This window comes from Marmota marmota, unplaced genomic scaffold (assembly GCF_001458135.2).
Source record: "Marmota marmota marmota unplaced genomic scaffold, marMar, whole genome shotgun sequence".
Taxonomy (NCBI): Eukaryota; Metazoa; Chordata; class Mammalia; order Rodentia; family Sciuridae; genus Marmota; species Marmota marmota.
The window spans coordinates 4852772-4870814 of record NW_026000005.1 but is presented as its reverse complement, the minus strand read 5'-3'; the positions used below and the strand labels follow the sequence as shown (position 1 = coordinate 4870814).

At 31.7% G+C, this 18043-nt stretch overlaps 1 protein-coding gene across 7 annotated transcripts in view; it reads left to right on the top strand.

Annotated features, from left to right (window-relative positions):
- The window catches only part of Nckap1 (NCK associated protein 1), a 110556-nt gene that overhangs the window by 74210 nt on the left and 18303 nt on the right, over nucleotides 1-18043 (top strand). For 6 of the 7 annotated variants that reach the window (XM_048808133.1, XM_048808130.1, XM_048808128.1 and 3 more), the window contains 8 exons: nucleotides 489-628; nucleotides 1403-1534; nucleotides 3070-3288; nucleotides 3473-3603; nucleotides 3901-3998; nucleotides 10161-10254; nucleotides 16836-16918; nucleotides 17342-17422. In XM_048808133.1, the coding sequence (XP_048664090.1) occupies nucleotides 489-628; nucleotides 1403-1534; nucleotides 3070-3288; nucleotides 3473-3603; nucleotides 3901-3998; nucleotides 10161-10254; nucleotides 16836-16918; nucleotides 17342-17422 (978 nt within the window). The remainder of the gene's footprint in view (nucleotides 1-488; nucleotides 629-1402; nucleotides 1535-3069; nucleotides 3289-3472; nucleotides 3604-3900; nucleotides 3999-10160; nucleotides 10255-16835; nucleotides 16919-17341; nucleotides 17423-18043) is intronic. The other variant, XM_048808132.1, reaches the window with a different exon arrangement.

Sequence of the window (18043 nt, the reverse complement as noted above, 5' to 3'; positions counted from 1 at the left end):
TTTTAAAATTTCTAGTAGCCATGTTTAAAGTATAAAAAGAAATAGGAGAGCCCAATTTAAAAATATATATTTGCTTTAACTCAATGTATACAATTAAAAAAAAAGAGTTTTAGGAGGGGCTGGAGATATAGCTCAATTGGTAGAGTGCTTGCCTCTCATGTACAAGGCCTTGGGTTTGATCCCCAGTAACACACACACACACACACACACACACACACACAGAGTTTTAGAATGTTATCATATTACTAATGAAATATTTTACATTTTTTCTATTAATTCTTTGAAATTTTGTGTGTATTTTACATTTAAAGGACAACAAAATTTAGACCAGGCATATTTCAAGTGAACAGTAACCACATGTGGCACATGACTACAGTTATAGTGCAACTTTTCTTCTGCCTATGAATTATGCTCATTTTCTTGTTTGTCAGACTGAATGAATTATTTCCCATTTGTGTAATGTAAGATTTCATTTTTATTTAATTTAGTTGCTGCCTAAGCATTGTGCCAAAACCATCAGTCAAGCAGTGAATAAAAAGTCGAAAAAACAGACTGGTAAGAAAGGGGAACCTGAACGGGAAAAACCAGGCGTTGAGAGCATGAGGAAAAACAGGCTTGTAGTGACCAAGTAAGCCGTCTACTTCTATTGTGTCTTTTTGTTCTGGTAGAGACCTTTCCCTGCTGTGGCATTAGTGCTGAGAAAATGGTAGGAATTGTGTATTCTTTATTTTTCAGCCTTTAAAGAAAAATCTTTGTGAGCCTGATTTACCTCTTAGTGCTTATTTCATTCTAAAATACAGATTTTTGGATTTTAGAAGATAATATATTTAATAGTTGGTATTTGTCTTAATATATTGACTATTGAAGGCCAAGAATCTGTCGAAAATTTTTCTGAGGTATACTATAAGCAACCTGTAATTTTTTAATTTATTTAAAGTCAGGTAACTGAGACTTTATTTTGTCATGTAGTTGTAATTAGAATATACCTGAGGTCATTTTTTGAAACAAATATTAGACCAGGTCATTCAGGGCTCTTTGTTTATTTGTTTGATTGATTATTAAACAGTGTTCCTTCTCTTATAAAAGTATATAGTATATAGTAGTATTTGGAAATGATTGTTTTTGAGTGCATAATGAGCTATTACTATTTATTAACTCAGTATAATCATTATTAACTGACTGTAGAAACAAATGATGAGTGATACTGTCTTTTAAAAATTGCTCTTTTAAGTTATAAATAACTTATGTATATTTAGTTATACACATAAATATTTTTAACTTGTAATTTTAAGAAAAAAAATCAAATTCTGAAACAAACTCACTATGTTTATAAAATTAGTTTTGTACCACCTATGAGGAAATGTCATACACTTTATTTAGTGTTTATTAATATTTTTTTCAGCCTTGATAAATTGCACACTGCACTTTCTGAGTTATGTTTCTCTATAAATTATGTACCAAATATGGTGGTATGGGAACATACCTTTACACCACGAGAATATTTGACTTCTCACCTGGAAATCCGCTTTACTAAGTAAGAAAGAATATAAACTATTTTTGCTTGTTAATGTGTTTGTTATATTAATTGTCAGTATCTACAGTGTTTCATTTTATGAGAAAAAGCGTCAGTAGAACTGGTATACTATAAAGAGTAATGAATTGGGAAGTATAAAGAATAGTGAGCTGAGAATTGCATGAATTACCCAGATTTTTATTCCATACCTGTTGTTATTAATTGGTAACACTAGGCAATCCATTTCATCTCTGTATTTTAGCTTCTTTATAAGCAAAATGATATGATCGTAGTAAATGAGTACATTATAGGTTAGAAGTGCCAACCCAGTAAGGTCCTGAAATTAGTTTAGTAGGCTGCAGTCAATATTTAAATAAAGAAGATTTGGGAGGAAAAGAAGGAAGAAGAAATAAGAAAAGAAAAAAAAAAAGAGACACTAATGCATTGTGTAAACTTGTCAATTATGTATATGCTGAGTTGTGCTATTGGAGATGTATCTTGCAGTAATGTAGGTAAGAGTCAAATGTTTGAAAACCTCACGACTAGGTGAATTCAAATATATTCTGAATTCAAGTGTATGCTGTTAAATGGATTGAAGTTCACTATCTTGAGGACTGGATTTCAAGTAGAATTTTTTAAATTGTAGACATATGTTTTGAGATGACATTGCATGTAGTAAGTCAGACACCCCTTGATTTCATAAATGTTGCTGCATCTTTTTTGTGAAGTTACACATTTTACTAAAGAAAATGTTAATTTATTTGACAGGGTTCCCCCCCTCCCCCTTAAAATCCTTAAAGCAGTTTATAAAAAAAAAATTTGCCAAAGATTTTCAAAAGTTTCTCTGGTCATTAACAAGTAATATTTGTATTTGCCATTAGCTAAGCATGTGTACTGTAAGTAATAAGAAAATAGTATAAAGCTAAGGTAAGACTTAAAGAACAAAATAGGACAGTTATCTTCAAGGATCTGTCTTTATAAACAAACTAAAATCTTTATAGATCTAATGTCCAGTGGAGCTTTTAAAGAAAGTGAAATAAAGATAGCCTTGTAGTAAAAGATTGGTGTAGGGAAGTGTTTTAAAATTTGGATTTCATTTTACCCTCATACAGTTTCTTGGGACATAAACAAAGCTGCATAGCTGCATTTTAATGTTTATTTACTAGATATGTGGGCTGTAGTTAATTTATGTAAAACCTTTAAAAATCCTGGCAGCAGTGGTAAATGAATTCAAACTATGGACTTATAGCCTGTGGTCCTTGTTAGAATCAACGTGTTAAACAATTTCAAAAACCCTTCATACTTTAATCATTTTTGTAACTAATGTTCTTAGAATGTTATTAATCATTTATATTTCTATTTCATTATAGTTTTATATATTCTTTGTTAGCTTTTTCCTTGGGATGATAATGACAGTAGTAATTTCATTGCTGTATAAAAATTATTTTTAAACTTATTTTATTGCTAATTTAATATTACATATCAGTAAGTTGAATGGATTATATATACATAAATTAAAAAGTTATATCTCTTTTATTATTTTCCCCTCCACCCAGATCAATTGTTGGGATGACTATGTACAATCAAGCCACACAGGAAATTGCAAAACCATCAGAGCTTCTAACAAGTGTAAGAGCATACATGACCGTACTCCAGTCGATAGAAAACTATGTGCAAATTGATATTACGAGAGTTTTTAATAATGTTCTTCTTCAACAAACACAACATTTAGACAGTCACGGAGAGCCAACCATTACAAGTCTATATACAAATTGGTAAGGAACACATTTAGAAATTTGGAGTGATAGAAGTTTTTTAGTAATGAACTGCTTAGGAAAATTAATTTTTATGGATAAGTATTCATATTATCACTTGACTTAAAATTATATGAAGGATGTATACCATAATAAATTTGAATTAAATTATGTCTATCAGTTATAAATTTGCTTTTCTCTTTAGGTATTTGGAAACTTTGTTGAGACAAGTCAGCAATGGCCATATAGCTTATTTCCCTGCAATGAAAGCATTTGTGAACTTACCTACAGAAAATGAATTAACATTCAATGCAGAGGAATATTCTGACATATCAGGTGAATAATACCATAACATGGTTTAGAGAATGAAGAAAATTTGTTTTACTTGAAAACTTGGTTTCTCTTGTTTTGGCTTTCCATTCTGTTGCAACTATTTTCATTCAATTTTATGTATAACTGTACATTGTATCTTAGAATTATTTCTGCATCTTATGTTATCTTTTTATTGCAAACTTTTTTGAAGGATATTATATTAATAATTTGTTTCTATATTGTATATTCCAAGGTGTAATGTTCATTTTCTTAATGTATTTGCTGTGTCAAAAGTATAAAATTAATTACATTTCCTTTCAGAAATGAGGTCATTATCAGAACTACTAGGCCCATATGGTATGAAGTTCCTCAGTGAAAGCCTCATGTGGCACATTTCATCACAAGTTGCTGAACTTAAGGTAATACAGTCTTTTATCAGTTCTACCTTTTCCTATAAAACATTTTTGAAGAATGTGAACAATAAGCCTAGAATGTTAATTCCTTTAATATGACATGAAAATACTAGCATGTAAATGAAATTAAAGAGTGGGCAGAACCTTTCAGTGGCACCTAATGTAGTTATTTGTTTTATAGTTGAGAAAACAGGAAGTCTAAAGAGGTGAATTGACTTGCCAGAGGGGACTGAAACTCAGATATCTTACTGTTTTCAGTCAAGCCTTCATTCTGTTGTATCATGGTGATTTCTATGAATGATTAGGTTTAAAATTCCAGCCAAAGCTGTTTGTTCAGATTTATATTAAGATGTACTGCTTTTCACAAATTGAGATATAAACATAAACATTGTTAGGCTTCATCACTTTCCTTTTCCTTCTTTCTACTGCTTTGTGTTTTTTTTTTTTTTTTTTTTTTTTTTTGTGGTGATAGGTATTGAATCCAGGGTCTTGCTCATGCTAGATAAGCACTCTACCACTGAGCCATATCTCCAGCCCTTCATTTTCTTTTCATAAACCCTCTAAACTTGGATAGAAATGTTTAGAATGCTTATTGTTTATTAAATAAACATATAAAGGGCATCAACATTTTAAATAACTTTTAGAAATATCTTAATTCTGAGATGATCTATATTGAAAAAGTTTATATATCTACATTTATATATATATATTATATATATAATATACATATATATATATTATATATATATATATTATATATATATAAAAACTTTATATAACTATAGTTTTTCAGAGAATTTGAACTTGGGCCGCTAAAATTTTGGGGATTTACAAACAGATTAGAAAAGAATGTTTTAGAATATGCCTTTTTCTTTGTGAAAGATTTCTGGTAGTTATTTGTGCCTTGCATTTTTAATTCCTTAAAACAATTGTATATAGTAGTGTTAACTTGCATTTCAGATGTAATGTATTTCTAAATGTGATAACCTTATTTACTTAGAACTCAGCAAAACCTTATTTACTTAGAACTCAGCAAATATATAAAGTAAATGCTACATATTTTTTTTCTTTTTTAAGTATTTTTTTTTATTTGTAGATAAACACAATACCTTTATTTTATTTATTTATTTTTATGTGGTGCTGAGGATTAAACCTAGTGCCTCACATGTGCTAGACAAGCACTCTACCACTGAGTCACAACCCCAGTCCCTAAATTCTTCATATGTCTTAGCTGTACTGAGAAATTGTCCTGGCTTGCCTTGCCACAGTATTGATGCATATTTTTTATCTGAATCTTACTCCCTAAAATAGCAAATATCACTTTTTATTCTCTCTATCCAGATGTATGTATATTTTACTTGTGAACTCTCATGCTGTGTTTATTCTCTTTGACTGGAATTGTACAGTTATACACTCTTTATCTAGGTGCTCAAATAGTATTTAAGACAGAGTAGGCATTTAGTAAATAGTTATTGGGTACAAAAATATCAATGACTAGCCAGCTGTCTTGATTCTTTACTTTGTTCCACGATTTTTCTAATCTTTTTACATGTATTGTTAACTTAAATCCTTAAAACAGACATTTTCCCTGTTTTAGAAATTAGCCTAGGTAACTTACCCAGGCTAATATGATTAATAGAGAAATCAAATTTGAACCCATGTAGTCTTAGTCTAATTCCAGAATTTATGCTAGTACCATGCTTTATACCCTCTGGTACCCAGAAGGATCACAGCAGTTACCTGACCTGCACTTATCTGAAACAGAAATATGCTTTATTTTTCTAGGTGAATGATCTGGTCTTTTTGAAAATGAAACAATCTTACCAATTACTGCATATTTCTAGTTAGATTTTATCACTGTCTCTTTTTGCTCAAGATTGCTTTGCTTATCTGAGTGTTTTTTGTTTTGTTTTCTGTGGTTCCATACAAATTTCAGTCTTGTTTCTTCTAGTTCTGTGAAGAATGTCATTGATATTTTGATAGAAGTTGCTCTGTAAAAAGCTTTGGGTAATATGGGTCTTTTTTTGGGTACTGGAGATTAAACCCAGGGACACTTTACCACTGGGCTTGTTGACTTTAAGATGGTGAGGAGTTTGGAGAGTAACTACTGCCAACAGAAACTTGTAGTAATCCTCTTATTTTTGGCCTCAAGCCTTCCTAAGCCTTCCTTTCTGTGTTGCTTCCTTCAATTTCAGATCCCTTCCTACAACGTGAGGAAATAACTATTACAGTGTATGGGTTCTATAGGAACTTGCTAATCAAATTTCTTACCTCTTCTTATTCTTTGCTGCAGTTTTTTTTTTTACTTCCAGATTTGTTGACGTCTGCATTTGACCTTGTTTTCTCTACCATTTTCTTGTTATTGTAGGTTTATGTGTTTTTAAATTCTTTCCTCTCATTTTAATGGGCTTCTGAAAGGAGCAGAATTTTAGAAATATGTATAGAATTCCCTGCAATTAACCAGCACTTCCACAGAGTGAGTGCACATACTTGTTTGAGCATTTCTATAGGAAAAATTTCTAAAAGTGGATCAAAAGATATGATCCACTTTTAAAAAATTTTTTGATATTGTCAAATAGTCCCTTGAAGAGAGTATATTTCACAGTCTCCCCAGCAGAGCATTATCATGCCTCTAAGAGCACTTAAGTCTTTTGAAATTATTGCACAAAATGTTTTGGGGGAATTATATAAGATTATTCTGTCATACCTTTGCTTTTCTTTCTTTTTTAAAAAAAAATATTAATTTTTTAATTGTACTTGGACACAATACCTTTATTTATTTATTTTTATGTGGTGCTTAGGATCGAACCCAGGGCCTCGTACGTGCTAGGTGATCCCTCTACCGCTGAGCCACAATCCCAGCCCCCTTTGCTTTTATTTCTATTTTAAAAAATATATTTGATTCAAACTGACATAAACTAAATATCATGTGGCTGTATCTTTTTATCCTAAAGAAGACCTTAATTATTTTAGTTCCTGTTTTAGATGAAAACCTTTTGTTTGAAAGAGTAAATTTGTGGCAAAAAAAGAACTAAGCAGAGCTTCTTTTACATTGTATGGTTGTGAATAATTTGTGTATCAAACTTAGTCAATATCGTATGGATGGATTTGTGGTGAAACGTGTTTGTTCCTTTCTGGAGGAAGAACAACCAGTCTTTTTCAGTGTTTACTAAGTCAATTTCTCCTTCTAGTCTTGAGAAAAGAATTATTTTGGCATTTTACTGATTAGTTTCAATTCTTCATGGGATCCAAAGGATAGGAAATTTAAATTTAAATTATGCCAAAAAATTAATACTTTGTTTTTAACACACTATCACGTAAATTTAAAATAAATAATTAAAAAAACTCTCTTTGTTTTATTTGGTTTCCCTCAGTTTGTTCCAAACCATTTCATTTGTAGTTCCTGTTATTAAATCCCAGCTTTCAGTGTATTAGTTATCAGAATTAATTGCTGAATTTAAATGCATAGAGAGCCCTATTTCAGGATGCAATTGAGGAAGAAGTGGCAAATACTAAGTACATAGACTATACTTTCAAGAGAGAACATTGCAGATTGGTTTTTGTTGGTCTGTCTTTTTTTTCCTTTTCTTTCACAAATACTTTAGATTAATGGTTCCCTGACCACCACCAGCAGCATCACCTTAGAGCTTATTAAAAATGCAAATTTTTAAAACTCTGTCTCATACCTGCTGAGTCAGAAATGGTGGGATTGGGACTTAACAGTGTGTTTTAATAAATCTATCAGAGCATTCTGATATGCACTGTTTTAGTCAGTTTTTTTTTTTTTTTTTTTGCTGCTGTGACTAAAAGATCTAACCAGATTAATTGTAGAGAAGGAAAAGTTTATTTAGGAGCTCACGATTTTAGACGTCTTAGTTTATAGGAGGTTGGCTCCATTCCTTGTGGCTCAAGGTGAGGCTGAACATCATGGTGTAAGAGTAGCAGAGAGAAGTGGCTCACATGAAGATCAGGAAGCAAAGTGAGAGACTCCACTCACCAGATACAAAATCTGTATGCCAAAGGCACGCCCCCAGTGACCCACTTATTCTAGCCATTCCCTATCTGTCTTTAATTACCACTCAGCTACTCAGTTAATCCCATAAAGAGATTAATTCACGGATTGGTATGGCTCTCATAACCCAATCATTTCTCCTCTAAACCTTGCACTCTTTACACATGAGCTTTTGGGGGACATCTCACATCCAAGCCATAACACACGCTAAAGATTAGGGCCATTTCTTTGGAGATCAGCAACATGGATTTTAAAACAGACATACCTGAATTCAAATTCCAAATTCCCTTATTTAATATCTTGATGATTTGGGGTAAGTTTTCCAGCTTCTCTGAGGTTCCTCAGCTGTCAAATTGGAGTAGCACCTTTCATTTGGTTTAGAATAAATGCAAAAATTGTTTATACACTGTCTCATACAGGAACTTAATAAATGATTATAATTATTCTTACTATTAAGTATACACTGTAATTTATTGATTCAAAGGCATATTTATCTTATTAATATCCTGAAACTTTATGTATATTATTATATAATTTATAGTCTTTTGCATATATAAAATAAGATATATTTTAAATTTGATATTTTTGATTTGCTAATATATAACATTAAGTTCAGAGTGCATGAGCACTATCTAAGATGATCTTGGGAACCTTGCACATTCTAGGCCTGTGCTTTATCACTAAGCTTTATCCCCAGCCCATTGCGTGTGTATTTAATCAAGTTTCAGGATGGAAGGAACAGTATCAAAGTAGCCCAGAGAAAGTAAGCAATCTTTTCAAACACTATAGCAATTGAAACTAGCAATTAATTTGATGAGAAAATTTATACTATTGTTTTAGTAAAAATGATTTTTTATAGGTTTTTTTTTCCTCTGTAGTTTTTCATGTGCCTCTTAAATCACTTGTCATTGACCTTTTGTTTATAGCAAAACCATCAGAGCCCTCTAACCACGTACTTGCTACATCTTTCCCACTTCACAGAATTGAAATATCGTGGCATGAAGCCTGGGTATATATATTTGGAAAGAGCTCCACAGGTGATTGTAATATGTAATTAAGGTTGAGACTCACTATAGAGCGCCAAAAGTAAAGATAGTTTTGACTTATGAGAACTTCATAGAGATACAGAGATCAGAAATAGAATCAAATTCTTTGGAATTGTAACGAACTAAGGAAGTGTGATAGTGTCAGACCTAGTTGTAAAGGCATTTGGTATACATAACAATGCAACAAAGAGTAGAATATCTTACTCTTTTCCCCCCATTATTTTGGAAACTCAGCTTATTGTTGTACAGGCTTTTCTCTGCAAGAATGAAATTAATTTAATTGCTGTAGTTATAATTTTTTAAAAATTAATTTTTTTAGTTGTTGATGGGCCTTTATTTATTTATTTATATGTGGTGCTGAGAATCGAACCCAGTGCCTCACACATGCTAGGCAAGCACTCCACCATTGAACTACAATCCCAGACCTTGTTTTAGTTTTAATTTTTAAACTCAATTGCTTTTCTAGTGCTTTTAGAAAAAAACATTCTATAATGAGTTATACTCTTCCATTGCTTCTTTTTTTTAAAATTTTCTCTTCCCTTTTCTCAGTGGTTCCTGAAAGAAAAGTAGATAGATTGCATTTCCACTTTATATATAATAAAACATTTTAAGTATATAATTTGTGCTGGGAAATATTGTTGTAATATAATTGTCATTAAAAGGTATCATATGCTAACAAGTTATTCTCCTTCTTATTATATATATCCAGCCACGTACTCATTGTCTAAAGACGTACTTTGACCAGCTTTGATTTCAGAAAGTTTTTGTTTTAGTTAGAACTTACTGCTTGCTGTATTCACTTTAGTGTCTACTTTTTATTATTGATACTGTTCTGTACGTAAGCATAAAATGATTCTTTATTCTACTGCTTACCTTTGTTGCTTTTTCCTGAACTCATCTTGAATTTGCAAACTGAAGTAAAACATTAATCCTATGTAAATAAATTTAAGATTATTTTATTGAAACAACAAAAATGTGTAGTATAGAGCATCTGGAGTTCATGAATGGTGTTTTCTACTTGATGGATTATAATTTGCAAGCATGCTTTTTATCTTATTAGCACAAAGAGGTCTGTGCCTGACCTAGGCTCTTTCATTCTTATTTTTTTAGAAACTTGTAGTGGAGAATGTTGATGTGCTAACACAAATGAGGACCAGCTTTGACAAACCAGACCAGATGGCTGCACTTTTTAAAAGATTGTCGTGTGGGTAACTCATGATACTTTTTATAAACATTGAAAAAATCTTTATACTCAGTATTTAAATTTTGGCCAAAATTTCTAACATGAAGCAGTAAATTATGAAAAGTACTCCCTAATTTATGAACTGAACTAGAAAACTTTTATAGTGAAAGGATCTTTTTAGTATATGACTTATCTGTTTCAGACTTTTTTTAAACATACTTTTAATATGTATCAATTATTTAACAGATATTGTCATTATCAATTATTTAACAGATATTGTCTAGACTCCGTTTACTTGGATTCTGTGTATAAATAGCAGCTCTTAAACCTATTAAGTTTAATACAGTAAGTCTGCATTAGTTTAGATTAAAAGTATTAATTTCCAAGTCTGTGATTTTTTAAAAATCAACTGTATTGGTATATAATTTACATGTAATAAAATACACATAGTTAAGTGAATAATGTGGTAGATATCGACAAGTTTATACATCTATATAACCATTGTCAGAATCAAGATACAGAACAGTTCCATTACCTCGGAAGTTGCCTCCTGTCCTTTTGTAGTCTGTCCTATCTCTGGCCCCAACCCAGATAACCAGTAATCTGATTTCTATCATTATAAATTAAATTTTATATCTGGCTCCTTTCACTAGCATATGTTTTTGAGATTCATTCATCTCTGTTAAGTGAATGAATAATTTGTTCGTTTTGGTTGCTAAATAGTATTATATTGCATGAAAACTTGAGCCTGTAAAATTTTGTTTAAATGTCTTCTTGACATTGATTGTCAGAGGTACAGTGTGAAATGACATAGAGTGATGAATATTATTGAAGAGTATTTATCTGGATAACTATTTCGGTACACTGGAATTAATTTTATTTAGCTTTTTAGTACTTGAACCTTTAAGGTTATAATTAAAATTTTTCAAATTCACACTTTATTATAAATCTCCTGAAAACCTGAATAAAATCCTTATATTAAGGAAAACTGGAGAAAGGTTTTTTTCCCAAATAAAAATAATTCTGGAGGCAGGGGGAAATTATTCACTGAGTGTATGCACTAGGTCCTGGGTTCAGTCTCCAGCACTAATGCTGCTGTTTCTGCTGATGATGATAATCTAAAGAAAATTAAAACTAAGCATATATTTTACTTACTTTCCCATTTGATATTTTTCTTTTAAATGCTTTAGAGAATCACTTATCTTGCTTTAAAAAATAAAAACTTGTTCAATAAGAATTAGCATAAAGTGGGGCTGGAGTTGTGGCTCAGTGGTAGAGCACTTGCCTGGCATGTATGAGGCCCTGGGTTTGATCTTCAGCACCACAAACAAACAAACAAACAAATAAAATATCCATTTACAACTAAAAAATATTTTAAAAAAAAGAATTAGCACAAAGTTTAAATACACTAAAGATTATCTTATGCAACAGATCTGTAGTTGTCAGGACTATAAAGGAAAAGCAATGAGGGAGTTTTTTGGGGAGAATGGAACTGTTTGTAATAGCAGTGATGGTGGTAACAAATTTATACATATTAAAATTTATAGAACTGTATCAAACGGAAAAATAGCAGGTTTATTATATTTTTAAAAATAAAGTGAAAAGGAAATGATTGACTTTTGACAATATTGTAGGGAAGAGAATTATGAATAGGAAATAGGAAAAATTTTTAAAATTCTACATATGTTCTTTTTTATTGTTCATTGTTTTACTATCTATTTATATTTTTTATTTGTTCTTTATTCATATTGGTTTTCTTTTCCACATTCCTCTCATTTTTAATACTCAGTTGACACCTTTATTAGCTTTTAACTCTACATAACTTTCCTAATAGTAAGCAGTCTTTTGACTATACCTTCTGGTTAGAAACACATAATGAACTGAAATGTTAAATACTTTGTTTACTTAACCATCCTCCTTGTGAAATTTAAACAAAAATTCATTGAAGTTCCAAGGAGATTTTGCAAGTTTTCAAAATACAATTCATAGTGCTTTGTCTAGACTCTGTTTACTTGGATTCTGTGTATAAATAGCAGCGATTCTATGACTTTTAGATTTGTCCAAACCAAAATCTAAACCATTGACTTTCTATCACCTATATTCATTAAATTTGTCTTTAAGTAGAATTTATTAAGCCTTTTTGTTATTTGGAAAAAGAAAAGCTTCACTTAAGAGAGGCTTATGTAGAGAAGACTACGCTTGAGTTGAACAGTTTCGAAAATACTCTCTTTAGTTTTTGCTGTCCTTCTTGTGCTTCCTTCATCACATATCCAGAAGTCTGTTATTTTCATAGAAATTTGATTTCATAATCAACAAACACATTCTTTTACAAAGATAAAGCATTAGGATTTACAAAAGTAGCTCTGAATCAAGAAGCATTCTTGAATTTTTTATTTTTAGGAAATGAATCTCATCATGTCCCTATTTCGGACTTTCTGTTCTAACACATTTCATTGGAGCTCCTTAATCCCAGGCCATTATTTTCTTCAGCATTTCTTTCTTTCTTTTCTTTTCTTCTCTTTCTTTTCTTTCTACCAGGGATTGAACTCAAGGGTGCTTAACCACTGAGCCCACCCCTTATTTATTTATTTGTTTTATTTATATTTATTTATTCTTTATTTAATAATTTAACCTTTATTTTATTTTTTAAATGTGGTATTGAGGATCAAACCGAGGACCTTACCTATGCTAGGCAAGTGCTTTACCACGGCTAAACCCTCAGTTTCTCCCCTCCAACTTTATTTTTCGAGACAGGGTCTAAGTTGCTTAGGGCCTCACTAAGTGACTGAAGCTGGCTTTGAACTTGGGATCCTTCTGCCTCAGCCTCCCAAGCCACTGAGGTTGTAGGTATGCACCACTATACGTGGTGTAATTCTTCATTTTAAAAATCATTCCGTTTACTTTTGCCCTATTCCTACCATCTACAAATCTACAAGTTTCTCCAGAGACCTTTTCTTTAGTAGTAATTTGGAAGTTGTTATTGCCTAAGCATACTTCACTGGTACAGGTGTTGAACTTTGAAACTGTTCTCAGATCATAGCCATGTTTTCCAGGTCTCTATTCCTTTGCTCTTATTGAACTTCTTTTGTCTAGCTCACTGAAACTTTAATGCCTCTCTGCTTTCTTGATCATTCTCTTCTTGACTTGACTTATATCCATTGTGGACTATAAAATTTGGAAAACTCTGTTTTCTTCATTTGCCAAAATGTTTATCTCTGCACTTTCTTATTCATTTTCACTGGCTCATCTTTTACATTTTATCAGTGTGTGATATCCTGTTCTTCCATTCTTGCTGTACAACCCTATTGGGAAAATTTTTTTCAGTTGTATTTACCAGGGGGTCTTAAATATTTATCCTCAGCCTTAACTTTTTCTGTTGAGCAATAGACATTGAAATAACAAATGATAGTTTGATCAGTGCTTCTCAAAGTCTGATCCTTAGGCCATTAGCAGCAAGCAGCATCACCACCTGGGAACTTATTTAGAATATAAATTATTGGGCCTCACCCCAGACCTACTGAATTAAAAACTGTGGGGATGGGACCCAGAACCTGTATTTTAACAAGTCACTTTGAGAAATGTTGAGTTAGACACATTCAGCCATATGACCCACAGATAGTTCACATCTCTACAATAGTGGAGTATTTCCCTCTTATGGGAGGTACAAATAGGTGGAGAGGAAAAGCCTGATATTTTTTATTGACCATTTTTTCCTTCTTTGTCTTCCTCTCCTCACATTCCACATATAATAGCTATAGATTTTGTTTGTTTATTTTGGTGTTGGGGATTAAACCTGGGTTGCTTTACCACTGACCCCATATGCCCAGTCCTTTTTATTTTTCTTATTTTGAGATAGGGTCTTGCTGAGGCTGGCCTCGAACTTAAAATCCTCCTGCCTCAGCCTTCAGAGTTCGTGGAATTATAGGCATGCACCACACACCCAGCACAATAGCTATATTTTGTAGATCAGAATATGTAAACAGGTGGGTCACATTTGACCCAAAGACATGCTTTGGCCTTATACTTCATTAAATTTTTAAAAACATTTTTCTTTGGACTTTATTTTTAAAATAGAAAATTTCATATAATAATCCAGACTCTTGGCTTCTTCCCTTAAAACCTAGGCAGTACTTTTCCACATGGCGAGGCTGTAGCTAATTAGTAATTGCTCCCTTTAGAATGTTTATAATGTTTCTTTCAGTCTTTTGCAGCCACTATTCTCTTTCACTCAGTTTACTTCACTATTTTATGTTACCTGCCTAAAGGTATTTGAACTTGTAATTCCTCCTGCACATCCTACCTCTTAAATGTAAAGCCCCAAATCTGGTGCTTTGTATTCCTATGGTTCCTATTTATAGCTTCATAATCTTTGTGAACTCTAGTCATACCTTCCTAGTATGCACCCATTTTTCCCCATTCTACCTATCAAATTCAGAGTCATATTTCTAAACATAAATTTTCATATAACTATTTCTTTTTTGTATTTTGATTGGTGCATTATAATTATACATAATAGTGGAATCCATTGTTACATTTTCATACATACACACAATAAAGCAGTATAATTTGGTCACCTTCCAACTCTATTTCAAAAACCCTGAACATCCTCCTCGTTTAAAGGACAGTATAAACTCCTTAGGATGGCATTCAGAAATCATTATTTGGATTAACCTCACACTTAATATTCTTTTTCTTTTCTTTCCTCTACTACCCATGGCTTGCCTGGCTCAGGGCTCAAAGCTGCTGTTCCAGCAATACTTCCTTGGGAAGTTAATGGAAATTTTGGAGACTAAAGGAGGCAAATAGTCCATTAAGCAATAAATTAAATTCATACTGTGAAGTTTATTGGAACTTTTAGTAGGCATTTAAATACTCAAGGGGAGGTTGTAGGATATTGTTTTCACAACCTTGTTTGGTAAAATTTTGGAGAACATCCTCTGAAAAGTATTTATGAGATTATTACACTTATTCTAATTCTTCACTTTATTCTCAATTTATCCTTTTTATGGTTTTGTTATTGTTTTGTGTTTTGGCCTACAATGTCTTTATCTTCCTGTGCCTCCTTTTTTACCAACTTGGATGCCCCCTCTCCTAATTTCTTTCCTTTTCTGGTTAGTAACAATTTCCTAGTTTTATCTTATATCACCAAACCGCCCTCCCACTTTTTCTAATAGAATTAAAAAAAAATTTTTTTCATAGTCGTAGATGGATACAATACCTTTATTTTTAATTTATTTATTTTTATGTGGTGCTGAGAATCGAACCCAGTACTTCACATGTGCTAGACGAGTGCTCTACCACTGAGCCACAATCCCAGCACCTCCAGCCCTTTTCAGTTTATGTTTTGAGACAAGGTCTTCCTGAGTTACCCAGGCTGTCCTTCAACTTGTGGTTCTCCTACCTTAGCCTCCCAAGGACTCTGGAATTATAGGCATGTGCCACCATGCCCAGTTTTGCATCACCATTTCATTGAATATCTGTCTACTAGTCTGGTTATTGGGCACTCTTTTAAGTACTGCAGCTCGATAAAAAGATCTCTAAGATTGATGCTTGTTTATGGAATGCATAAAGCATTATGCCTTACATCATTTTGCTGTTTTTTAAATTTTCATCATATTTTATTTTATTATATCTGTTTATGTGGTTTAATAAAACATGCTTATGATCAGAATTTAAACAAGCTACACAGAAAATAGAAAGTCATAACAACACTTCCCTCCATTCCTGCTCTTCAACTAGTAACTATGGATAGCAGTTTTCTGTATACTACTTCCAGAAATTTGTTATGTAAATACAAATAAACATATGTGTATATATCTTTCTTCTCTCACATAAATGTGATCATATTTTGTTAGTCATCTTAGCAGTCGATTTAGATTTTTTGGTAATTAGGTTCTAGATTATTATTCTATTTTCAATCTCATACTACACTGACTTACATGGGGTTTGTGTGTGTGTTTCTTTTCATAGTAAATATCTGTTAGTTTTATAAAATGTAATTGTATTGACACTTCCAATTCTAATCTCCCTTGATTTTGTTAACCTAGCTTGAATATTAGTATATGTAATTTCTGAATATTGTTTCCTAACCAAGATATAAGTGATCAAATTCATTGATGGGCTTCAACAACCTGGTCCTGCCAAAATGACTTATGATTTCAGTAGACATTTTTTGTTTCTTGACTCAAGACCACAACAGCTTAAGAATTTAATTTTTCAAAATTCCTCAGTCTTTTGAGGCTTAACTTCTATGTACTCTGATCATCATCTTTCGCCCCTAGTCACCGGTTCTTTACTCCTATCTCCACCCTTTTTATATAAATGGCTACATAGAAGATTGAAGATTCTGGTGACCCTTCTAACCAATAGCAAAAGACAGTGCTTTCTATATATTTGAAATAATAAACTAATTAATTGAAAGTTTGCAAAATTTAAATATTAGCTCTCAATACCTTTTCCTATTAATCATTTATTGTAATCAAATTACCATTAATTGTGCCGTTTATCATAGAAATTTTATGACTTTAAAGAGTTTTCTCTAAGGTTAAGAAAGAATTAAATTCATACTTTTTTCTTCTCTTCTCCCCATCCTTAAAATTTAGCTGTTGACAGCGTCTTGAAGAGGATGACAATAATTGGTGTAATTTTATCCTTCCGATCATTGGCACAAGAAGCACTTCGAGATGTAAGAATCCATTACAAGTATATACCCTGTATCCAAATAATTCCTTTTGGTTTTCCGGAAAGTTACTCTTTAAATTCACAGCTGGTAATGATATGATTAAAATTCCAGTTTTCATAGTTATGGAAATAAATTATATAGAAAGTTATTTAAACTCATTTTTTTTGTTTTAGTATTAAAAATTTTAGGATATAATTTGGCTATTATATGATACTTTCAACTTTGCGATTCATTAAAACATTTTCCATTTTGATTATATCCAGTTTAACATTGAACATACTCCTTTCCATATATGTTGGTACTTTAGAAAAGTCACATGGAAAATAATTTTTATGAAGACGAGAATTAATGAAATGGAACTATTTCATAAATTTAGAGATATCCACTTAAAACTAATTCTATGTTCTTATTTGTTGTTCTGACTAGGTGTTGTCCTACCACATTCCTTTTCTTGTAAGTTCAATTGAAGATTTTAAGGATCACATTCCAAGGGAGACCGATATGAAGGTAGTAATATAACTTCTGTTTGGATTTTACAGTTTCTAAACTGAAATATTCAAGTTGTATATGAAATAAAATGTAATAAATTCTAAACTTCTGAAAAGTTTCTGTTTTAGAGTTAGCATACTTGCCTTTGAAGTTGCATCCTCAACTTCTCAGCAGCAAAATACTACCTAGGCATTTTCAAAGTTAGTCATCTTTGATCATCCATAGCAATGTAAAATTGGTTAAAAACCTGTCCTTTGTCCTGATGGTCATTTGTGTAGGGTCTTCAAGTGGAATGAGAAAACCCAATAAAATGAGATGTTTTAAATAGACTCAGTCAGTTTTTTAAAATACATGTTAAAAAATCTTATAAAAGGATGTTAATTATAGGTGGTAATAAAAAGTTATTTTAGTTTCTTCTTTTTAATTAGTAAATATGAGGTAGGAGGTTGGCAACCTTATGTGAGCCCACAGTTTTTGTTTTGAAATTTATTGAGCCATGAAATCCAACCACTCATCTAATCTCAGCAATTTTCCAGTGGTTATACATCTAATATATGACTTACCAGTACTTCTCATATGTGTGTATTCTAAGCTTTCATGTTTCCTGGAGAGGTTTTTTTTTTTTTTTTTTTTTTTTTT